Here is a 24,744-nt window from a genome sequence, read left to right on the forward strand (position 1 = left end):
TAATGATAAATTATATCTTCATTCAAATTTAGTGAATCTTGTAACTTGCATTCTATGCTTATTATCAACCTTACGGGCATACATATCATTACACACTCAGTGCCGACAATCAATCAGCAGAAAATCAAGTTGATAAACTCTCCACTTCTCCCGGACGATCCTATGGGCAGTAGATTCTCACGGTAGCTGAATTCTTAGAGAATCACTTCTCAGGTAAGCAACAGGACCATTATGGGCTTATAGCTACCCTACTGTCATGTAATGTGAAGTAACACTGAACGAGAGTGAGCTTAGAAGCAACTGTAAGGTTCTCAGTGTGCTTGCGTAAGGGCTTCAGTGTGCTTCTGTAATGCTAACTTGAATCATCAAATAAGCAGTTTTCAATGAGGGAATTCAACATTACACCTTATGATATACCATCTCATTAGAATCATAATAACTGCTTCTTTAAAAGGGCGTACCCAGTGCCGTAGGCTGAACCTGCCTCCGTGAATACTGCTGTTTCATATCTATCTCCTCTGGAAATTTAGCTTCGATATGCTGTAGGCAAATATAATGCCGAAGAAGACAGGGAATATGGCAAGCATAACCGCTGCTAGTGGCAAAAGATCACGGCTATAACCAAAGTAATTTTTCGCAAATGACATCATAGGTATGATCTCTCCAGACACCATGATGTTCTTGTCATCATCGTACAAGAATTGTGTGGTGAAGAAGACGTTCAGCGTCCATGATGTTGGGATGATGCGATAAAGCCATATCCACCACTTCGGTATTTTCTGCAGAATTGAAGAGGCAAAAACAAGACTACTTAATACTTGCATAGTTTTTCTTGAACAACAATTACATATTTCAGACAACAAATTAACATACAAAGTTACTGATATGACGGTAATTGTGGAAATATCTACTACACTCAAAGGTACACGTACTACATCAATTTGAGCACCAAACCTATGACAAAAAATCAAAGAAAGAGAGCATAGTTCCTAACACATTACGTTGTCTACCCAACCATGTAGGCCTGTTGCTAGGTATCCATGTCAACTCCCCAAATCCATCCAAAAAAAAAAGAAAAAACTCCCCAAATCCACGTCCACTTCAAATAGGGAGGGGATTACCCATAGCTCAATCATTAATTAACTAAATCGTCATCTAGTCGTTAAAGAAATTAAGGAGCGGGAGGAGAGCCTGGTCGGTCAGGATGTTTAGTTCTGAATCAGCTGACCCGGGTTCGATTCCCGTCGTCCGCGTCCTCGCTAGAGTGGAGGGCGGGTCGGTCGAGGTGTAAGAAACCCAGTGCCTAGCGTCTAGGTGACGTAGGGGGCTACTCCTCCCATAGTTAAAGAAATCAGTCGTCAAACACATACAAACCTTCTCCACCCATGCCATCTGCTTGGTGGCCGTTCGGATCCGGATGGCGAATGGTCGGATCCGCATGCTACCAGCTAGTTGCTCCCGGATCTAGTGGTGGATGGGGCCTCTAGCAACTAGCATCTTGTACCTACTGCCTGGATGTTTGTGTGGGGCCATAGGTGGTATGAAGGCAGCTTGTGGCCTGGTGTTGCCTTGGTGTGGACGCTCATGGAATGCCTGTGTTGGTCACTAGCACCATTGAGGGTGCCATGGCCATGGTGGATGTTGAAGGAGCGAGCAGTGCGCGGCGTTGCCCTTTCAAAGCCATTGGTTTAGAGTTTTCTGTTATGGTTGGGCCGCACTATGGCCTCTCTCTCCTGGTTCAGTCGGTTGAGGTCAAGGCAAAAACCTGGACGACGATGTCAACAGATGCCACTCCCTCCCTGGAGGCATCCTCTTTGCACCCGTCCACCTCACTCTACTCGATGTTAGGAGTGAAAACCCAATCCTCTTCGGGCTAGCAGCAGCGATGCCATTAACATCGTGACCTTCCCATATGCGACGTCAGGCAAGACTCGCACAGTGGTTAGGCATCCTACATGGGAAAAAAAAGAGCAAAGATGTGGTGGTGGCGCGGTGCCGCTAGGGTGATATTCTGGTGGAGTGGAAGCTGTCAGCGTTGTGGAGGTGCTGAGGCCATTTGTGGAGTAGAGCTGCGGCAGAGTGACGGTGTTGGTTTGCACGTATTGATGTTCCAATCCAATCGACCGGATGATAAGTTGAGTGATGTGAGGCATTGTGTGGCGCATGTTGATGTCCCAATCGAACCAACTAATGTTGTTGAGTTGAGCTAAGTTGTGCGATGATGTTATATGAAGCGTGTTGACGTCTGAATCCAATCAGCTGGTGTTGTTTGTTGTTTTGTCCATTCTAGACCTATTCTTCTTTTTAATACAATCAGTAGCATGGTTCGCTTTAAAAATGTAGTTGAACTCCAAGCACCTTTCTCTATTAGCTTAATCATCATGCAATGGGTCCAATGGCTTGATAAATGGATATGGGTGAGATTGGAGAGGGTGAGATATTTTTTTTTCTCGAATACGCAGGAGAACTGCGTATCATTGTATTAATAGAAGAGAGAGAGAGAGAGTCTTACATAGACCCAAAACACACACCCACACCCCAAATATCTTGGGAGGGTGAGATATAGATAATGATGATTTGGATTTGGGCGTGGGCAAGCACGGGTATGCCCACACCATCCCCTGGACATATATGTCCCAGTAATTACTGGGACATAGTTATTTTTTGCTATAGATGGTACATTTAATATTTACCTCTAGGTAGCAGATTATTTTTATTTGAAGTTATGTGGAGAAATTTTATACAATATACCATGAGCGCCTGTACATGGACACCTGGATATCAATCTTCAAAGGTTGCTTTCATCTTTTGTACTAGAGCAGAATTATGTAATAAAAGCCAAGTTATAGGAATGCTGGAATAATGGTATATTAACTTACGGGACCAGGCACTATGAAGCCAGCCATGAGGTTTTGAGTAATGAAGCACATTGAAGACAATATAGTAGCCACTTGATTGTTGGGGGTCAGTGATACAACCACCATTCCAAGGTAGACAAAGTACAGCAGTGTGCAGAACATTGTATAGAAGAACCACAAAAGCTTGATTGTTGTCCATGCATAACCGATCATTGGATATGCTATAAACAATAATAGTAGTACCTGTATGGCCACATATGGTATCTCCATGGCCAGCTAGCATAACACATAAAACAAGTTTATGAAAAACAATGTTATGATATAAGCTTAACCACACAAATGGAGTTCAGAGGAATGCTTCAACTATAAAATTATTGGATGTAACTGGAGCATCAGAAATTATTGAACGGTTGATGCACATTTTCCAGTGACAGAAGGTATTTTGCTACTTAAATTAAATATGCTTTGAATGAACTCCGTCTAATGCTGTCTCTGGTGGATAAAACTATTTTCCATGAATAAACATATTCTGAAAATGCAAAAGTATTGAATGATGGTTTGTTTCACTCATCCCATATTTTTAAATGCTCCTACATTCCTAACTCCATAGTATTATGATGGCTGACCTGCGCAATGGAGTAGGCCCAAGGCGAGTACATTCCTGCAAACCTTTCTCTGTACATGACTGAGCGTTCGACGGAGACAAAGGGCATGACTGATTGAGAGTTTTTTATGCCAGTGTACAAAAAAGTGCAATACATTGACCCCAATATGGTGAACAATCCTTCCCGGTTGTTTCTACCAAAAGAAATCAAACAAAAGAAAATGAAAAAAGAAGAAGAAGAGCAATTCTAGGTTAGCACTTAGCAATAATCATGGATATTCTGTTTTGTTACATATGCTATATCACTCCCACATTAAAACTTTAAGAGAGGATTAAAGGAATTGATACTTCAATTAATAATATGCAGTATCTCTACTGTCAGCAATGTATATTGCCGTTAATAAGATGTGCAGAGGCTTATGGTAACAAAACTACCAGGGAGATCTTGCCTATCTCTAACAAATCAGGATATGCATGGCTGAACAGGCCAGCAGGAGTCCTGGGCACACGTGTTGAGCCAGAAAGATTAAAAGAAGTGATACTTAAAGTAGTAAAATAGTAACCTGACATACATGTGATCTATGTTGCCTTGCTGCCAGTACAGAACCCCAAAGATGAGGGAGGAAAGAGCTACAATTAAAATCCGCACCAAGTTGTAGGACGGGGATCTCCAGTGTGACAAACATTGTTTCCAGAGGCAGGCCTTGAACTGCTCCAAGAATTTCTGTGGGAACTGCGTCAGAAAATGGAGATCACTTGTTTCTGGTGATGGTATACTCAGCCGTTTCACCATTACATCATTGTCCCTACAGAAGCATTAGGTGAACAAACCAATTATTACCTATCAGTATAGAGTATAGACAAGCTGTAAAGTCTTATAGATTATAATGTATGATGCGTCCAAGAATTATTATCAAGTAAAAACGCGTTACATGTTATACAGTTTTCTTTTTCTTTTTCTTTCATCAGTGATGTGGGCTGGAGAAAGGAGCATATGCGCATGAGCAGCAGGTGCATAGGAGATGTCCAAAATTTTGGTTTTGTGAGCCGGATCAATTTTCTCATACATGTTGTGTTGGAAGTCATATATATATTGGGTTATGGTATTTCCTATCTTTTAGGAATTCCTAAGCTGCCATGGATTTGGTTGATTTATCATGTTATCGCTCATCTCTGTAAATCTCTTACAAAGGCAAGCAAGAAATAACAGATATTTTATCTCTCTGTTTCCCACAATTTCCTCTAACTACTGCCTAGTTCTTCACACAAGTCACAGGATAGCCAGTTAATGAGAGCTTTGAAAATGAAAGTGGCTAGACCCAATTCATATGACACCCCAATACTCCAGGAAGGTGCAGCAATATATAGATTTCTCAGAGCAGCTTTACTTTGCAACGACCATGTGAGAAAACTCTATTTCGTTTCAAAAAATAAAGAAAAGAAAAGAAAACTTGCTATATTTGGTGCACAAGAGATTTTAGAATGTTTACAGGAAGTTTCGTTACTACATGCAGTTAAACACAAGAATGAAATTAGAAGAATTTTCCTCTGAAGCTTACTTGTATAATGATGATTCACTGTATATCTGTGCAAAATCGACTCCTAGGTATGTCTCCATGGATCGTGATGTAACTTCTAACATCCATGTAGATGGGTTATAGTCATCCTTGATAAGAGGTACTCCAAGAATAGCCTAAAAAAGTTAACGAAAATAATTGGTGTATAGAATTGAATAATTTCCTAGTTAGTTATGGTTACACAAAAAGTATGTCATTCCTTAACATTTGATCCTCCATATAGATATGAAGGAATTGTCAACATACCAGTAGGAAATTTCAACAAACAAATATAAGAACTTGAATATGAATACATCCTATATGTATAATATTCAAAAGTACCTGAAAATACTGGATGACCTCACATGAGTTTTGTCCAAGTGGCCCAGAATAAATCAACTTTCCACCTTGTTTCATTAGCATCAACTGCATGAATGTATGCAAAATTAATTAGATTTCTTTTCTGTATTCTCATCTATGTCATGTTTATATGTTGGCCGACCCTTCCTCCCGCTCTCGCTACTGGGTGCTATTTCAGCAAAGTTCCTAGCCAACTAGGATTTGATATCCCCCCCCCCCTCCCGAAAAAAAATAACTCATGGTGGGTCTACAACACTGATTTTGGAGAGGAAATAACTATGTTGCGCCCTTGTATGAGCCTTCGTGAAGAAATCCGCCAACTGAAATTCCGAAGGCACACAGCGAAGGGCGACAACCGCCTCGTGCACTTGCGATCGCATGAAGGAAGCATCAACACCAATATGCTTGGTAAGTTCATGCTTAAGGTCACGAGGAATGCTGATCGCACCGTGCTATCAGAAGAAAGAGGAGTTGGTGCAGAAACTGTCACACCAAAATCCCCAAGTAGCCACTGAAGCCAGGTGACCTCGGCCGTCATAGTCGCCATAGCCCTCAACTCGGCCTCAGCACTCGAACTAGAAACAATTGTCTGCTTCTTGGTTTTCCACGCAATCAAGGAAGAGCCAAAGAAAGCAAAGGGCGAACGACGATCAGAATGATTGCTAGCCCAGGTCGTATTAGAATATGCTTGAAGGTGGAGAGGGCTGGAGCGTCGACGAGAGATGGTTCCATGAAGACATAGTAGGAGTGACTCTCTTTTGAAACAAAAGGAACACGCCCCCATACATCAGAGTGGATGAGATCAAAGGGACACTGTAAGACAGAGCCACTAGAAGGGTAGAAGAGTTGTAGCTTACAGCCCATACAATGAAGAGCAGCATCACCGGAAACAGGACCAAAAACATCACTGCCAACAAGGGTGGATAGCCTTGAACTGGAGAGATGTCCAAGATGATGATGCCACTAAGCAAAAGTAGTGTGATAGTGGAAGCAGCAGGTGCGGAAGCAAGAAAGCTGGAGGCCACATCAAGTGAGATGTAGAGAGGCCACAAAGGGACAGATATGTCAACCTCCATGCTCGTAAGGAGGATAGCCTTGGCACAGGCGTCCTCACGCAACCAAGTCGCCTAGATGTCAAGATCTGATTGGTATGTCTCCATCTGAGCCTCAAATGCCTCAAGAAGAGGCTGTTTGATCGCCTCGGCTGCATCTAGCACGTAGGTAGGAGTGGGAAGAATAGGAATGGGCGGACAAGGTCACTCACGTGTGAGGTAGAGCCATAGCCGCTGTCCGCCCATGTGGACCTCTATCTGAAAAGCAAACTCGCTCCAATTAGCACCATTGAAAACAATAAGGCAACAAGGCACTAGTATAGCACCTGGCCGACCAAGAGAAGCCATGACGCTAGCAGGACCAGAAGGCTGCAGCCTGATGGCTCTATCTTTTATTTTTCTTTTATTTTTGCTCTTTTTTCTCTCTCTTTCTCTTTTTTTTGATGAAGACAGATCAAGAAAGAAAGGTACACGAGCCAGCCATGAGCGCATCAGCAAGGTGCGGGGTTACGGGGCTCACGGACATCGCGGGGCAACGCGGGAGAGCGTGGAGTGAGGTGGCTATGGGAGGGCGCGGCACGCAATGTGGCCACAGGTGAGGGGAGGCCGCCGCGGCAGGGCGACGCATCGCAGCCAGCCGCAGGCAGCACAGGAGGCCGCGAGTGGCGCGGCGGAAGGGCAGGGAGGGAGAGAAGGAGAGGATCTGCCCTCGCTAGCCGGCAGTGTGGCTCGCCGGCGGCTCGCTGGCAACTCGCCGGCAGCAATGGGATGGGGATTAAAAATCCCAGGCTATGATACCATGTTATGAATGGAAACTCAACTGTATTACCATGCCCTCAAGGGCCAAATATGGTTCTGTACAAAGTGCAAATAGCACCCTACACTAGTGAGAAAATACCCTAAACCCTAAACCCTATACATCTAACACCCATGTTCTGAGTTCTTTTTTTAGAAATTAGTCGAGCAAATCCTACAGTAATATTCTGTTTGTTTTACATGAAGTTTTTCTTGAGAATCTACCCACATCTTCACATTTTCTGGGGATCTATTGGAAAGTTTGTGGATACAACCATGTAGAAAATAAAATCATATATTTCTACGCCACAAAGTCACCTATAGTTATAGTTACTTCATAAAAAGTGTGCTAATGCCAGAACATGGAATATTTCATATTTGCTTCCAATATTTTATTTGCATCGTATCTTTCTATTAAAGCCCATAATACTATAGGCCCATATGACCCATGAGGTTATTTTTTATCTTATTTTCCTCGAGTATGAAAGCAAACTTGCAAAAAGCTTTATGAATAGCAATTACTTGATCAAATGCCTCAAATATTTCAATACTTGGTTGGTGAACCGTGCATGCAACAGTTCTTCCGGTATCTGCAACATTCTTCACTGCGCGCATGACTATAGCAGCAGCCCTCGCATCCAATCCTGATGTTGGCTCATCCAGGAAAATGATACTAGGGTTGGAGACAAGCTCAACTGCAATTGTGAGCCGTTTGCGTTGCTCGGTAGATAGCCCATTTGCTCCAGGTAGTCCGACCAAAGTGTCTCGAACTTCATCCAGTTCTATCGTTTCCAGAACTTCCTTAACAAAATCCTAAGAAAAAAAAAATCAGATAATTGCATATGAACTGCAATTACAGCCATCACATTGCAATTAATGCTCTGAGTAGTTCAATTTTGGCATGATTTTTTTTTGAAAGGACGGCAAAAGATTTACCAAAAGTTCTATTAGAAGGAGAGGAAACAAAAGCACTGGCTTGGTCAGATAATTTGTGGACATAAAATCCAACTATGCAAGAAGATTATGCTTCAAACTTGCAAGAGGCCATTGACATGGATGTAGAACATAAACAGAAGGTTCAGGAGATCATAAATCCATAAATTCAGGAATCAAGCACAAAAATGATTAATTGAAAGGTGGCACAACTTGATATTCTTCAAATGTAAAACTCACATGTCTCATCTCTGGGTCAATTTCTGTTGGCAAACGTAACCAAGCTGAATACACAACAGACTCCCATACTGTGACCTGGGGAGAATGAACATCAATCTGCTCACAATAGCCTGATATCCTAGCAAAGGTCTCCTGCACTTTCGGATAGCCACCTATTCTAATGTCACCTTCAATAACTCCTCCTGTTTTTCTTCCAGCAAGAACATCGAGTAAGGTTGTCTTGCCAGCTCCAGTGACTCCCATGAGCACTGAGAGAACCCCTGGTTGAAAGGATCCAGTGATGTTGTGGAGCAACTGTAGTTTACCCTCTGCATAACCCTTCTCCCTCATGGCCTGCAAGAAGACAATTCTTGTTCATATACGTCACCCATCTTATGTCCCCCGCGCATGCTAGGCTAGGCTTTTATATCTTATATCTGAGTAGGTTGCATGTTATTCTCTAGAATCAGCACATCACGTGTCAATCTTTTTTCCTCTGTTGTCTCACACTATTTCTTGCATCCATTATGTTAGTTACAAGATTAGTACCATAGGGGTGTCGACGTAGTAATTGACATCTCGAAATGATATCGCAAGAGGTTTGAAAGGTATGACCTTCCCTGTAACAAAAGAGTTCACTTATAGGTTACTCCTACTTTATTTAAATGGGTATTTTAACCTAAAATTTAAAACTTAATTGATCAGCAATATAAGATGAAACATAGAATTTGACTAACCAATAGTATTAGGTATATACAGAGTAGCTCTTGGTGACATAGAGCTTTTGTTCATCATGTCTTCAAAATTAGCTAGGTCCGCTCCTTGTAGTTTTGTAAGCTTATCACGAGAGACAAGGGCTTGAGATGTCCCTGAAGCCATGAGTTGTACAAAAAGAGGTAAGACTGCAATTGGACAAACAAAAGGATAACAGATCACAAGACTCTACTGCACAGAAACATGCCAAAATTAAGGACCAATTTTTTTTCCTCCCCTCTTTGTCATTTCCACATTCACTCAATATATGCTTTTCATTCAAGTATGCATCCATGTAGTGCTGTAAATGCAGAGTAAAGAATGGCCAATCTCATGGGAAATTCATATTGGTGTTTCCAATACTGCCACATGAGCATTTAAGCGAGGATTGAAATAGTCCTTCCAATGCATTGTTTAATTTTTGTTGTTTCATAGGGATTGGAAACGGTGCCAAGTTAGTTTCATCCAGATGAAACCTCTTTCCTCTCGCTTCATTATTTCTTTGCCACCTCATCAGAAATGCTGACATATTAATGAAAATGAAACCCCCATTAGGATTGGCTTAGTGTTTAGTTGAGCAAATACCACACTCGGCTGTTGAAAAAATTCGATCATTGTTTGACACTTTTAATTTGGCAAATAGGTTGATTACTTGATGGGATGACACATGCTGCACCATTTTTTACTCCCTGCATTAAAAAATCCAAGGTATCTTTTTTTGAGAAAGACAAATTTGAATATATATGACAGAAAATGATTCAGAGTAAGTTTAGGTGTCCAAATTATAACTTGATTCAGATTTCCAAAAGCTTTCACATTATATTGGTTTAGTAGCTAATGTATGACATATTTTGTGACAACAACGATCAAAGCCTAGCTTTGAAGACACAGTAAAAAATAATGTGCTTTGTATTTTTTGAACGGAGAGGTATAACTCTACTAAAATGTTGGATTTAATTCATACACTTACAGAAGCTTAGCAATAGTAATAGGATAAATTATGTTTACCGTCAAAACAGTTGGCAGGGGTGCACTTCTAGCCACATCTATTGGAAAAAGTACCAAGTAAAATCGATTAAGGTCCTAACTACCAAAGCTAGAAAAGTTAGTTATGAACTCTAGTACAACTTTTTATTCAATGAGATATCTCACAGTGCTTGGATATGCAAAAGTCTTACGTCTTATGGTAGTTAATCCAATGGCAAACCCTATGTTCAACAATAAAATGAAGACAATCAGTGCTCCAACAGAGATCCAATAGAAAATGCTGGGAAAGTCCAGCCCTCGGTCCATTAGAATGCTCCTTCCAAGTGTAACACTTGATACCGTAATCTATCAAGAGGAGAAAAAGATAGCACATGTAAGTTTCTGTAATCTGTAGTCACCATTTCATTGAGTATTCTTTTTAAAATATACCTTTTCCCATCGTGGTGCTAAAAACTCATTTCCAGTTAAACATATCTCACCATATGACATTGGCGAGATCCAGAAGACCCATTTTAGCCAATTCGGTATTGATGCTGCAACAATGAGACACCAAAGCTAGTTATGTTATAATGGTTAGTAGTTGTTAAATTTATGGCATTGGACTGATAACTTTTTGGCAACAAATGGGGGATACCTGCAAGTATTTGATAGAATGCAAAGCAAAAATCCCAAGGAATTCCAAAACATAGAACTGAATGCTAATTATGCTAGCCTATCTTGCACAGATCCTCATTTTTATTACTGTATCTTATTCCATAACAATTTCAGCACCTATGCACTAGAGAGAACACTTGCTACCAGAACGTGATTGAACCACAAGATTCTCTCCTTTGGTTCAGAGTTGATACCACATGTTTTATTTCCTGAAATAGATACATAATATGGATTGGTTCCTGATGAATTCAACTATTTGTTCCTTTGTCACCTCGCAACCAAAAAAATTTCAAAGAAATCCAAAATTAAAATTTTCTATAAGGGAACATTTACTACACATGGCATAATTATGTGATTTTTTATGAAAGCAAGGGAGCTTACTTGGAGGAATGACGAAACCTCCACACAGAAGAAAGAATATGAATGACAATGTACTACCAACAGAAGAAACTGGTGCTGTTTGGCAATACGAGACTACACATCGAAACAATGACAGTGATGTCGAATGCATGAGGAACAGCACAAGTAGGTGGCGGAAGAATCTGAATTGAACATACATCCAAAGAGAGAATTCATCACTCAATGGCCCAGGTTTCCAGAAAAATGTCTGCATGTACTTATTTATGGAAACTAACCAAAAAGTATGACAAGACAAAAATATAAGTATAATTAATAGTTACCTGGATGCTTGAGGTGTGTAACCAATGAGGTAGTAAGTTATGCATGTCCAAGTTACGGATTCAACTAATGAGACTGGTATCTTTGTGAAAAACGCTGGTATCGCATAAGCCCAAGCAGGATAGAAGCAGCAGTCTCTTTGTTTATAAAAGACTGGAAGCCTATTAATTGTCATAGCCATTTCAGGTAATCCATTGACAATTAGAAAAATAAGTGCGAAAAACAATGAGCTCATGTAACTATTAGCATGAGTTGTATCTTTAGACAAGTGCGTCCGTAGAAATACTGTCCCAGTAAGTAAAGCAACAAGACCAACCTGCAATGCACAAACATATATTAGTTTTTCAACATGGGACATATAGAAAAACATGATCAGCTCTTGGTTGATGCACTATTAAATTTGTTATCAGTTACTACAGAAAATGTTGAAATCATAACTAACTATAGCGAATCCAGCCTCTTGTAGATTGGATTATGCATGTCCTCCGCAATATATAGAACATAGGATAGGTTTTTGCATGCAGATATTAATATTACCAATGAAGTCCTGAACTTCATGTCCTAAATCTTTGTAAATGGTTCAACTGATTATGTAAGAGATGTCTGGATACTTGAACTTGAGAGTTAAACATTCAGGTTACCAACCTTTTATGAGTGCTAAGGGCTTAGATTACTGAAAGCGGATTCAGGGTAGATTAGAAGGAGAATTGGGGATTCAAAGGGGATTGGAAGGAGGCATTATTGTTGGTGTATATTGAGACCATGTATAGAGGCCCATCCAGAGGCCCATGTATAGGAACTATATATCCCACCCTTCTAGAGTTTGGAGGAATAGACACAATTATTCTCTCCTTCATGGTATCATTAGCCTAGGGTTTTCTCTCCTCTCTCCCTCTCTTCCCAGCCGCCCGCAACAGCCGCCGCCACCGGCTCATGGCCGGCCGGCCGCCGGCGCCGCAGGCCTCCCCCTCCCCCCTCCCCCTCTCCTCCTTCCCTCCCCTCCCTTCCTCTGCTCCGCGCGCCGCGTGGGCCGCCGCTCCGAGCTTCGCCTGGGCCTCCGCCCCGTCCTCTAACCCTGCAGCCGCCGCCGCCTGGGGCCGCCTGGGCGCTACCGCCGCCGGCGCGCGCGCGGGCGCGGCAGGCGTGGGGAGCGCCGCAGGGGGCGCTGCCGCCCCGGCCGCCGCCGCCCTTGCCGCGCTGGCGCCCCTGCCCGCGGGCGTAGGGGGCACGGGGGGCCCCGATCCGCCGCCGCCGGGGCCTGATCCGGCCCTCCCCAGCCTGCTGCCGGCCCTGCCTCCCCCTGTGCAGACCCTTGGCGCGACTGAAGCAGGGGACGCGCCGGCCCCGGCCGCCCCTGCAGCCGCTGCAGCCGCTACTGCTGCAGGGATCCCCCGTGCGGGCGCCGCCCCTGCTGCTGCCACTGCAGCCCCTGCTGCCGTCGGCGCCAGGGCCCTTCCCGTGGGCGCGTGGGCCCCCAGCGCAGGCGCTCCTCCTCCTCCCTACCGCGAGCTGGGCATGCCCCCCGCGGACGCTCCAGGAACCGCCGCGGCCCTCGCCGCGGGCTCGCCGCCCCTCGCCGCCGGAGCTCCTACGGCCAACGACGCCCTCGCTGCCGCCCTGGCGCCTCTCGCGGCCCCCGGCGCCGCCCCTGCTACCGCGCAGGAGCGCGCGCAGGAGGTGCTGCGGGACCTCGAGGCCAAACTCGTCGTGGCCGCCGCCTCCCTCGCCGCCGCGCAGGCCGTCGCGCCAGCCGCCCGCGCCGCTCAAGCCGCGCGGGCCGCCGCCTCCCTCGCCGCGCCCGCCGCGCAGGTCGTCGCGCCCAGGGGCCCAGCGCGGGCCGCTGCCTCACTCGCCGCTGCGCGCGCCTCACAGGCTGCCGCCCCCGGCGCGTTGCTACCCCAGGGCGCCGCTGCCGCCCCGGCCGCCGGATCTGCCTTCCCCGGGGCCCTTGGCGCCGCCCCTGCTGCCAGACTTACCATGCACGCGCCCGCGCTCGCGATGGCCGCGCTGGCCATGGCGCGCGTGCCTGCGCCCGCACCCGCGTGGCCTGCGTTCGGTATGCCGCCCGCGGTCGCGCCGTTCTAGACCCTGCCCGCTCAGCCCAGCCAGCAGCCGACCTGGCCTGGGGGGTGGGACCAGGCCGCACTGGCGCAGTCCTTCAGCGCCATGGGGCGGACGCCGCCGGTCAGCACCGAGTGGATCGCCGACTCGGGTGCCTCTTTCCACACCACCCCTGATGCCGGTATCCTTTCTTCTATCCGACCCCCACACCCCTCTTGTCCTTCCATCATGGTTGGTGATGGGTCTTGCCTTCCTGTCACCGCCGTCGGTTCTGCTCCTGGTTCTTTTCGTCTTCCCAATATTCTTGTTTCTCCTCGGATGGTTCATAACATTCTTTCCATTCGTCAGTTTACAGTTGACAACTCTTGTTCCATCGAGTTTGACTTTTCTGGCCTCACTGTAAAGGATTCGACCTCCCGGCGTCCGCTCCTCCAGTGTGACAGCACGGGACCCCTTTACACCCTTCGGCTTCCGTCTTCCGCTGCACCACTCTCGCCTTCTTCGTCTGCCGCTTTTGCCACGACGCCGTCTTCCACCACCTGGCTCCGCCGTCTTGGTCACCCTGGCCGCGACGTTCTAGCTCAGCTTAGTCGTAGTACCGACGTTCCTGGTACTAGGGCTCCTGCTGAGCACCTCTGTCATGCGTGCCAGCTTGGTCGTCATGTTTGGCTTCATTTTTCCTATTCTTCTTCGCATGCGATGCATGCCTTCGATCTTGTTCACTGTGACTTGTGGACCTCTCCTGTTCTCAGCCTCTCTGGCTACAAATACTATCTGGTGGTGGTCGATGATTTCTCACGCTACTCTTGGACTTTCCCTTTGCGCGCCAAGTCTGAGACCTTTCCCACCCTCCTCCACTTCTTTGCCTGGGTATCCACTTAGTTCGGCCTCACCATTAAGACCGTCCAGTGTGACAACGAGCGTGAGTTCGACAACTCCACCTCCCGTTCTTTCTTCCTCTCTCGGGGTGTTCAGCTGTGTATGTCTTGTCCGTATACCTCTCCCCTGAACGGCAAGACTGAGCGGATGATTCGCACGACGAACGACGTCGTGCGCACCCTTCTGATCCAGGCCTCTCTGCCCCCGCGCTTCTGGGCCGAGGGCCTCCACACCGCCACCTACTTGATTAACCGTCTTCCGTCCACTGCTTCTCCCTCTCCCACTCCACACCACGCTCTCTTCGGTACCCCTCCTCGATACGACCACCTTCGGGTCTTCGGGTGTGCGTGTTACCCTAACACCTCCGTCACTGCTCCTCACAAGCTGGCGCCCCGCTTGACTCGTTGTGTGTTTCTTGGGTACTCCCCTGACCACAAGGGATACCGATGCTTTGAACTCACCTCTCGTCGCGTCCTGATCTCCCGACACGTCGTGTTTGACAAGTCGGACTTCCCCTGCTCCACCTCCTCCACACCTTCTCCTGACCCCGAGTTGGAGTCGCTGTTTCCGACTGACCCGGTGGTTCAGCCACCTTTACCTGTCTGTCCTTTCCCTGCAGGTTTTTCCGGTGCACCGGCACCGCTTCCGGTGACCCCTGCTGCGCCTAGAGTGGCCCCAGTGCCCACCGTCGCGCCACACGCGGCCCTAGGACCTCCTGTCGTGCCGTGCGCGGCCACGGGGTCTCCTGCTGTGCCACGCGCGGCCCCGGTGCCTCCTCCTGCACCTGCGCGGTACGCTTAGCCGATGCAGGTGTACCAGCGTCGTTCAGCGCCGACACCAGCACCGCCGTGGTACGCTCAGCCGGTGCAGGTGTACCGGCGTCGTTCGACGCTGACACCGGCGCCGCCTCCGGCTCCAGAGGCTCTTGCGACACCTACACCGGAGCCGTCGCCGCCGCCGCCTCCGCCGACTCGCTCTCGAGTCGAGCCGGAGGTGTACCACCCGCCAGTCGTCCATCGGGATCCTCGGCACATCCATCCCATGGTGACTCGGCGGATGGCGTCTCAGGCCGCGACTCTCCGCCACCGAGGGGGAGCCGCGGGTCTCTCCGGTGCCCTCCTCTTTCCGCGACGCCCTGGCGGACCCTCACTGGCGTCGCGCGATGGAAGAGGAGTACGCGGCTCTTCTCGCCAACTAGACGTGGGACCTCGTGCCGCGTCCGTCTGGTGGCAATGCGGTCACAGGCAAGTGGATCTGGACGCATAAGCATCGGGCTGACGGCACACTAGAGTGCTACAAGGCTCGCTGGGTTCTCCGGGGTTTCACCCAGCGGCCTGGTGTGGACTACGATGAGACCTTTAGTCCAGTGGTGAAGCCCGCTACGGTGCGCACGGTCCTCTCGCTTGCTCTCTCGCTCCTGGCCTGTGCACCAGCTGGATGTGAAGAATGCGTTTCTTCACGGCAATCTGTCAGAGACTGTCTACTGCTCTCAGCCAGCGGGATTTGTGGACTCAAGTCGTCCGGATATAGTCTGCCGGCTCAACAAGTCCCTCTATGGTCTGAAGCAGGCTCTTCGGGCCTGGTACTCTCGGTTCGCCACGTTCTTGCTGACTTTGGGGTTCACCGAGACCAAGGCTGACACTTCTCTGTTCATCTACCGCTGTGGGGATGAGACTGCCTACCTGCTGCTCTATGTTGATGATATTGTGCTCACCGCCTCCAGTCAGCAGTTGCTTGAGCGCGTCATCTTCTCTCTGCAGCGGGAGTTTGCTATGAAGGATCTTGGTCACCTCCACCACTTCTTGGTCGTTACTGTTGAGACTCGCCCGTCTGGCCTGTTCCTTCACCAGCGGCAGTATGCACTCGACATTCTGGAGCGGGCTGGGATGACTGATTGCAAGCCATGCTCCACTCCTGTCGATACTCAGGCGAAGCTGTCTACTGATCTGGGTGATCCCGTGGCTGATCCTACTGCCTACCGGAGCCTCGCCGGTGCCTTGCAGTACCTAACCTTCACCCGGCCGGATCTCACTTATGTCGTTCAGCAAGTCTGTCTTCACATGCATGATCCCCGGGAGTCTCACCTTGTTGCACTGAAGCGTCTCCTCCGCTACGTCCGTGGCACTGTTGGCTTCGGCTTGGTTCTTCACCGCTCTCCCACCTCCGAGCTAGTGGTCTTCGCCGCTCCACTTCCGGCTACGCCGTCTTCCTGGGCGGCAACTTTGTCTCCTGGTCATCCAAGCGGCAGCCTGTTGTCTCCCGCTCCAGTGCCGAGGCGGAGTACCGGGCTGTCGCTAACGGCGTGGCGGAGGCGTCCTGGCTCCGACAGCTCTTGGCGGAGCTCCACAGCCCGCTGGCCAAGAGCACGCTCGTCTACTGCGACAATGTCAGCACCGTGTATCTCTCCACCAACCCCGTTTAGCATCAGCGGACGAAGCACGTGGAGATCGACCTACACTTCGTGCGCGACAGGGTCGCCGTCGGCGATGTTCGGGTACTCCATGTCCCGACCACCTCCCAGTTTGCCGACATCTTCACCAAGGGACTACCCTCCTCGACCTTCTCGGAGTTTCGCTCCATCCTCGACGTAGCAGGTGGCTAGTTGTGGCTGTGGGGGGTATTTGCCCTTTGTACTTTCTTCTTGTCCAGTCTTGAACACCGCTGCGACGGTAGTTCAGACTGCAGAGGGGTGTTGGCTTTCTTGTTGTCCAGTCTTAAACACCGCTACGCTGGTAGTTCAGACGGGGGGTGGTGTATATTGAGCCCATGTATAGAGGCCCATGTATAGGAACTATATATCCCACCCTTCTAGGGTTTGGAGGAATAGACACAATTATTCTCTCCTTCAATTATAGTTATTGTTCTTGGTACTGTCCTAGGGCTGACTGCACCTAGGAGGAAGAACCAATGAAGGGAGCGATGGCAGAGCTGTCGCTGCATTGGATGGTGACTGTATGGAGGTGGTGGCGGCTAGGATGCTGATTAGGCGAGAGAGTTTTACAGTTTTACCCCTTAGTTACTTTTTCCATGATTTTGGATGATTACATCTCCTCTCATACTTATGGAGAGAACCCAACTTGACTTAAGCAAACCTATTTTCTTGACTCTTCCAAACTGCAAACCTAGACGGACTCCTGGCAGCAGTGCGGCACTACAGCCCAGTACTGTTCATTCTTGAATGAAAAGTACCACGGGGGCCCCTCCTGAGCCGTGGCTTGGGCCAGCGCTTGGGTCCAGGTCCACTTTGTGTCCGTAACAGAGAGAGTGAATGTTCAAATAGTGATGTTATAGTGATAATTAGCCCTGATTGATGGTACAAATGAGTATGTTCTAAGACTAATGGATGGTTGTGAAATTGTCTGGGACATCTGGAAAAACTCCATTGAAATCCAAAGGCATCAACTGTCCTATGAATCTTCATAATGACCATGTAAGGAAAGGGTAAATAGTAATTTAGAGTAAGCCATATTGTCATGTCATCTCTTTTTTACAATTAAATATTGGTTGGGCCTAACTTGACTCGCATATAAGATATACGGTATAAATACGCGAGAACTGGTACTTTTGAGTTTTCTGTATATTAAGTACTGTAAAATGTCAACACAGACACATTTAAAATAATGCATGTGAATACACCTCCTCTCATGGCAACCTAAATGAAAATGCAAGTTTTCATGGTGTAGCCAATTGGTCAGAGCTCAAAATATGAATTGCTTACATGAAACGCTATATATTTCCATATGTTTACCTGAAGAGATTTTGATTTGTAGATGAATGCATTTCTCTTCATGAGAAGAAGCTCTCGTGCAAAACAAACCTTGAGAAGCTTCCACTTGGATAATGAATAGATGCTGAAAGATAGGGCACTGCTGTGTTCTTTTGCTTTTGGCTCCAAAAGCTCCATGGCAAGATTCTGACCAACGTAACATGTTTTGAACCTCTCACAAAATTGGTCCACAGTAACAAAGTTGTATGTTTCATCTCCAAGGCCCCAAAATTGTTCCTGGTCCTTTTTGGACAAGACCTGCATAAGCCCAGAGAGTAAAACGATACTAATTGCTAAGAGTGACAAGAAAGGTATTTCGAAGTACTGGACTCTTAAAGGTGTAATTTAGTCCTATACTATTTTGCCAAACAGGATATGGTGCACTCATTCGCAAATTATTACTATAACTAAAACCAGGTCATGTTTAAACAACAACCTTCAGAAACTTCCTATGGGAGATAAATGATGCTCTTTTCAGTGTATTGGCCGTGTAAAAAGCATTCCAGTTCAGAGTTCTGTTAAGTACCTCTTGGAGGAAGTCTGCTGCTCCTTTTCTCCTTGGACACTTGAATCCACATAGTTCAAAAAAATTAAGAATACAGCTTCTAGGACCATGGTATACAATTTTTCCTTCAGCCATTAGTACAATATCATCAAAAAGTTGATATGTCTCTCGTGCTGGTTGAAGTAGTGAAACCAATACAGTGTATTGTGAGACTTGAGCCAGTTGCTGGAGACAGGAAAGAACCTGGAAGGTAGTAGAACTGTCCAACCCAGTGGATATCTCGTCCATGAAGAGTGCCTTTGATGGTCCTATCATCATCTCACCTGATAAGACAAAAATTGGGTGGGAAACATAATACCCTATATATCTTTACAAGAAAGAACTGGCATAGGAAACATAGCACAAATAATGAAATGGAAAATCCAGTGAACGACAGCAGCTCATGCACCATTTTTTATCTGATCTTTTGTTTGATTTGCAGCAATAATTACCAACGGAACATCTAATTCCTGTTCTGTACTGTTGGGATTCAGGCAGAACAACATTGGAGTGTTTCACTTCTGCTGCCCGAAGCCAAGCTTACAGGTGAAATACTGCATGAGATTTTTTTCTGAGAATGAATAAACAAACCATGTATCAAAGTAGTTGCAGGTCTGGGCCTCCAAAAATCAAACCTATGTAGCACGGAAAGAAACATGGAAATACAGGGAACTGAGAGTGGAAATGGGCCAACAGAGGCATATCCCCCTTGTTGGGCATTTCGTCGAGCACTTAATACGCGAACGTACCGAGACATCTAGACACACAAGGTCACCAGACACTAAGAGGACGAAAGAGAAGCAGGAACGCGCGCGGACCCCCTGCGGAAAGAACGATGACAGCGCAGAATCGCGCAGAGACACGGGAGGAGAGGGAAGGCCCGGACTGTGCTTACCTTGGACGCCAGGGCGTGGGCACCGCACCCCCCATGCTGGCGGAGCGCGGCGTGCACAGTCGGCGGTCGTGGCCAGCCTGGTAGATCATGGCGGCGCCGTGCAAGCCCTACAGGCGCCGGCGAGGCTGCGACAACGCCAATGGGCACGCGCAGGCGCGCAGCGATGGTGCGCACCGCCGGGCGCCGCGGTGTGGTCTCGACTCGAATGCAACTAACGGGAGGAAGGGAAGAGGGCGAGGGCTATTTTGTAAATTTTTAATTATAATTAATATACAAGAAAGAAGCTCTCACGAACTAAGCTATGCTTAAATATGGACTAAAAAATTATACATTCACAAAAGTAACCTAATAATTTCAAGACAAAAATAAAAATGCAAAAGTAAATTTGTAGGGGCAGTTTCATTTGAACTTGCGATAATAAATATATCCCTTTCTAAGTCATAAATTTGGCAATGATATCGTACTACTAAAGCAAAAAAGCTTTTGTGTTGGTGGAATGTATGAAATGTAAATCGTCTATGTTTTGTTTTTTTTTTTTTTGAAAAAAGTTACAAATGGTATAGTTTGTCCAGTTGGGCAGTTGTCATTCTCCAAATTCATAATGCATATTTTACTTGTCATAATCGTCTACTTTTGTGTCGGTCTAATTAATTATCTTGGCGCACCTAATGGCGCATTGTTAGATTAACACAAGATGCAATTTATTATGCTAAATGATGCAACGTTTTTGTCCTGGTTAATTGGTAAAATCACCTGTGGTTAATCTCTTCTTCTCACCACCTGAAATACCTCTTCTCATGGCATCTCCTACCATTGTGTCTGCACATTTGTCTAGCCCCAAGATCTTAACAGGCAGGAAAAATCGAGAAAATATTATACATGTCAGTGTTGATTGTAATAAAAACAAAGCAATTTACTGGGATTGTTATAATTAAAATTACCTTCATGATGTACTCTATGTGGATGCTCCTGTCTAAGTTTTCCATGTATACCGCCTACAACAGAAGTGTTGTTTCCAGGTCTGTTAGCTGTGCTAGCTTAATTAAATGGGACAATTATTGAAGGAGTTTTTTCAGAAAATAGTTCAACTCTGTTGGAGTTGAAATACTTCCTGTGTTTGAAACAAGGTCTGAAACTCTGCTTCTACCTTCATAAACATATCAATGTCAGGATCAGGAATAATCCCAGCCACCTCCTCCTTTCTGATAACCTCTTCCAGAATTTCTAAACTTGCAAAGAATACAAATAGAGATAAAATGTTGACCTGACGACACAATTTTTGAAATGGCCTAAATCAAGCATGTTCTAGATAGAATATGGCTGTGACTAAGCTGGTATGTCAAAAGTAGCATGGGCAGGTGCTACTATAACTATATAAGCCAAACCCCAACCCTGATTTTCATAATTAAAATTTGACTATAGTCACTCTCCCAACTAAATTTGAATGTCAGAACTTTTGCTTGCTGTTTCATCACCTCTTCAGCGTCTCAGCAACCATGGGAAACATAGAACCTTTTTTTTTTGTCAATCGAAGATTTTACATTTCATTCAGATGTGAACTAAAGACTTCAGTGTAATAAGCCATTGCAATCTAGATCTTCATTCTCCTACCCGCTTTATCTGTTTGCATGATTCTTCTTTTTTTTGGTAATGAATTATGTTTACAGTTTTCGCCCGTCTTGTGGAATCAAAAGTTTCACAGATACCTGCTCTCCAACCAACACCCTGGAATCTTGCAGAGAAGTCGAGCGTCTCCCTAACAGTCATCTCAGGCGTGTGGAGGTCACGCTGGCTTACATAGGCTGATGTCTTGGCCTGCGCAAACTCATTCAGGTTCACGCCATTGTACTCGATGTCTCCTGTCACCTGTAAAATACACGATAGATGCACTCGATGAAATCATGGGTCCCTATTTTAGAGCAGAGATTATCTGAAATAGCTAGAGTAAACTTAGCAAACCGTTGAAGTATTATTAAAAGAAAAAACTCCTACTCCCTCAAGTATGGCCAAAGTTCCGATAACATCCATAACTACCTCTTGGTACAGTTTGACCCATTTCAAACTATATCATTTAGTTCAATTATTTCTTAATTAAATTTATATTTTTTTATTTCTCCACATACAAGTGAAATCTTAATTTATAATTTTATAGGGTTGTAGTGGGAATCAAATGTGTGTTAAAAGAATATATTATGAATTTTATATCATTATTTGTTATAGTTTTCTAAAGGTTAATTTATTATTAAATATCATACCCTATCAAAATAATGACGAAAACTTTTTGACATATTTTTTCTAAAATATGTTATGATGTGTGCTACCTGCAAAATTTCAACTCAAGACTTTACTAGTGCTTAGATAAATAAAAAAGATAAACCTTATTAAGGGGTAAATTGGACCAAATGATATAATTTAGGGAGTAAAGTGAATCAAGACATAGTTTAGCGTGTTATATGGACTTTAACAATATTTGAGGGGATTAATCTGGACTTTTTCCTTATGAAAATAAAGAAAAGAAAAAGGGTTGGCACATGTTGCAGAAAGCTACAACTTTAGGTGGTAATTACAAATATTTACAACTACTTTGTTGCATGGGCTATATACAGTTTTCTTAAAACTAATATACTTTTTGTTCCTAGACTAGCTATATTATAACAAAATGTATTGGAATTTTATCTAATTATTAATGATTTAGTGGTAGGCGAGGCTGTAATGATTTTTCCTCACTCTCAAAATCTGATGGTATAGTCTTATAGAACCGTTCATGTGTCTAATAGTATGCGTAGGCCCAATACTATTTTTGCACTCGTCCGGACGGAACTGACATCATGGTTGATTTGACCGGTCGCTCCCTTTCCTTTCACAAAAAGGAGCTCTACGGGTTCCCTCCCTTTTTCAGCTTCCACGTGCCCCATCCCACCCACCCCCAAGCGCGCCCCACGTAGGTTTATTTTTTTATTTTTTCCTTTATCTAGCAAAACTTTTATGTATGCCGAGAACAACATTTTCCTTCATCAGAAAAAAAACGCGGCCAGGGGGTGAACGGACCCCACCATTTTTCATTAAGAGGAAGCAACACGGCTTCACCCGGCCGCGGGAAAATCCCCGAACCCTGGCCCATGCCCGAGAGGGCCAAGCCTTGCGGCGAGCACAGCGAGGGGGATTTTTTTGCCCACGAGAAAGTTCGTCCCGGCTGGGAATCGAACTAGCGACCTCGAGTGGGAGTGCCATCGGGCTGGGCTAGCCAGTTGACCGCCCAACCTTAGGCTCCTTCATCAGGAAGAACCCTCTTTTTAAAATTTTAAGCATTTTCCTTAAGTTTTTTGTAAAAGTTTTTCAATTTTGTTCAAGCACAAATCTGTAATGTTTGTAGCCACAAATTTTTATGGCTACAAACTTTTCTGCAAATTTTTTTACGCGTCAGGACTTTTTCTGCACAAATTTTGAACTCAAGCATAATTCTAGAAAGTTAGGTACTAAAGTTTATAGTATAAAAGTTGTTTACGAATATTTTTTGCCACCTTTCAAATAGTTTGAAAATGTTTTTCCCACAAATCTATAAATTTTTGAAGCCACTAAATTTTCTGTACAAGTTTTTGTGCGTCGGATTTTTTCTGCACAAAATTTTCAATAACTCAAGCTAATTCTGCAATGTTTGTTTGGCATTAAATTTTTAATATAAAAGTTACGCTAAGATAGTGTGAATTTTTTTTATTGTTTACTCCACCAAAATTTGACAGCCAAATTTCCCACATCTCGAAAAATATGGACATTTTCAATGAAAGAAAATATTTTTTTCTGGTGCCGGGGATGTGGCTCTATCGGCAGCGCACAGGGGGCTTCCAAAAAGAGGATGCATGGCGAACCATATAGATATGCTAAAGATGGAAATGTGGAGGCTGTCCGAAATTGATCGTACGAACGGAAATAATTGGGCGACCATAAACCAGAATTAAACTAGAACTCCCCTGCCTCGCTATAGCTCCTTTTTGATAACGAGCTAGCTCAGCTCCGCTCACGAATAGCTCACGAGTGGTTCACGAGCTGACTGGTTACAGAAACTAGCTGAAATCGAGGTTGGTTTGGTTTTGGTTCATTTGAGAGATCTAGCTGAGATGAACCGAGCTGAATCTTGGAATGAGCTGAGCTAAGCTAGCTCACAACCACAAGCCTCCAGCTTTTCTGCCAGCTCTGGGGGTGTGCATCTCCAAGTCTGTACTGTAGGTATAGCAATAAGCTCCCTGGCATAATTTCAGTAAATAAGCATGCATACCTTGAGGTTTTTATCGATCCTTCCCGCAAGCGCGCGCAGGAGTGTGGTCTTGCCACAGCCTGGGGGCCCCAGCAGCAGTGTCAGCCTGCATGTGTTTGTGCACGCAGATAGTTTCACACTTTTAGTCCTTGTTGGCGCACATACTAAGAACGCACATGAGAGTATCTGTTATTCTTTATGAATGGTGAAAAGTTAAGTGGAAGATGATGCACTTTCCTCCCTGGCTTGACGACCCCATGGACACCTTTGATCAGCTGGATTTTGGCCTTCTCACTGTAGTTCAAGCCCAGAGTACCAGCAAGTGTCTGCCAAGTGGATGAACACATAGCAAGAGAGATCAGGAGGCCTGATACTGATACTGATGATAGAGATCAGTATGCATCTTGTTAATTAGCAAGCTAGGGAGGTTTGGTGGCTCGTCGGCTCACGGAGGCAGCGGCGAGAGCGGAGTTCCACAGCGTCGGGAGCGGCTTCCCCTGGACCACGCGGCACTCCGCCTCCACGCTCAGGTCTCTGAACCGCACCTCTATCGTCGGCTCCTGCACATCCACCCTGTGCATGTAGAATCCACCTGTGTGATCAACCATCTGCTCGATCGATGCTGTCTCTCGCTGCCTGGGCAGCCGATCGACAGTTACGAGAGGGTTACAGATGTTACCTGTCCATCCTGTCTCTGATCCTCTGCAGCAGCTGGAGGTTTTCGCCGAGGACGTGCCCGGCGATGAGCCTGTCCACCAGGTCTCCCCGCCGTCCCGCGGCGCCTCCATCTGAAGGATTCTTCGCAGCGGCGGCGACATCGGCGGCCGGCCTCATCTCGGCCTGCTCCTCCTCGGCGCCGGCCATGCCTGCAGCTGCAGTGACGCACCGCACTGATCGA

The 24,744-nt window shown here is 45.8% G+C and overlaps 1 protein-coding gene across 4 annotated transcripts; it reads right to left on the reverse strand.

Moving 5' to 3' along the window:
- On the reverse strand, nucleotides 1-24,744 carry LOC120640515 (ABC transporter G family member 41-like). 4 transcript variants are annotated; one of them, XM_039916382.1, is made up of 22 exons: nucleotides 24,526-24,744; nucleotides 24,284-24,419; nucleotides 24,082-24,136; nucleotides 23,868-23,950; nucleotides 21,301-21,460; nucleotides 20,742-20,818; nucleotides 20,536-20,589; nucleotides 20,348-20,438; nucleotides 18,682-18,983; nucleotides 18,138-18,413; nucleotides 11,452-11,765; nucleotides 11,153-11,313; nucleotides 10,547-10,650; nucleotides 10,316-10,462; nucleotides 8,399-8,680; nucleotides 7,748-8,038; nucleotides 5,361-5,444; nucleotides 5,022-5,155; nucleotides 4,035-4,268; nucleotides 3,485-3,656; nucleotides 2,880-3,134; nucleotides 1-779 (listed from the first exon to the last, which is right to left on the reverse strand). In XM_039916382.1, exons 1-22 carry the CDS (start codon nucleotides 24,708-24,710, stop codon nucleotides 510-512), a joined length of 3,867 nt encoding a protein of 1,288 aa, XP_039772316.1. In that variant the 5' UTR covers nucleotides 24,711-24,744; the 3' UTR covers nucleotides 1-509. The 4 variants fall into 4 exon arrangements, with proteins under 4 accessions (XP_039772316.1, XP_039772313.1, XP_039772312.1 ...); XM_039916379.1 differs by lacking the exons at nucleotides 23,868-23,950; nucleotides 24,082-24,136; nucleotides 24,284-24,419; nucleotides 24,526-24,744 and adding exons at nucleotides 8,927-8,997; nucleotides 9,115-9,246 and having other exon boundaries at nucleotides 4-779; nucleotides 8,399-8,731; nucleotides 10,309-10,462; nucleotides 18,207-18,413; nucleotides 21,301-21,427; XM_039916378.1 differs by lacking the exons at nucleotides 23,868-23,950; nucleotides 24,082-24,136; nucleotides 24,284-24,419; nucleotides 24,526-24,744 and adding exons at nucleotides 8,927-8,997; nucleotides 9,115-9,246 and having other exon boundaries at nucleotides 4-779; nucleotides 8,399-8,731; nucleotides 10,309-10,462; nucleotides 21,301-21,426.

Source organism: Panicum virgatum, chromosome 7K (genome assembly GCF_016808335.1).
Source record: "Panicum virgatum strain AP13 chromosome 7K, P.virgatum_v5, whole genome shotgun sequence".
NCBI lineage: Eukaryota > Viridiplantae > Streptophyta > Magnoliopsida > Poales > Poaceae > Panicum > Panicum virgatum.

What these genes read in the sequence shown, in the direction of transcription:
- LOC120640515 (XM_039916382.1), bottom strand. Translation starts at nt 24,710, where the DNA reads ATGGCCGGCGCCGAGGAGGAGCAGGCCGAGATGAGGCCGGCCGCCGAT. An exon ending in TACACACCTCAAGCATCCAG is followed by an intron (nt 11,314 to 11,451) that starts GTAACTATTAAT and finishes TGTTCAATTCAG; the next exon opens with ATTCTTCCGCCACCTACTTG. An exon ending in GGGCCTACTCCATTGCGCAG is followed by an intron (nt 3,135 to 3,484) that starts GTCAGCCATCAT and finishes GTGTTATGCTAG; the next exon opens with CTGGCCATGGAGATACCATA.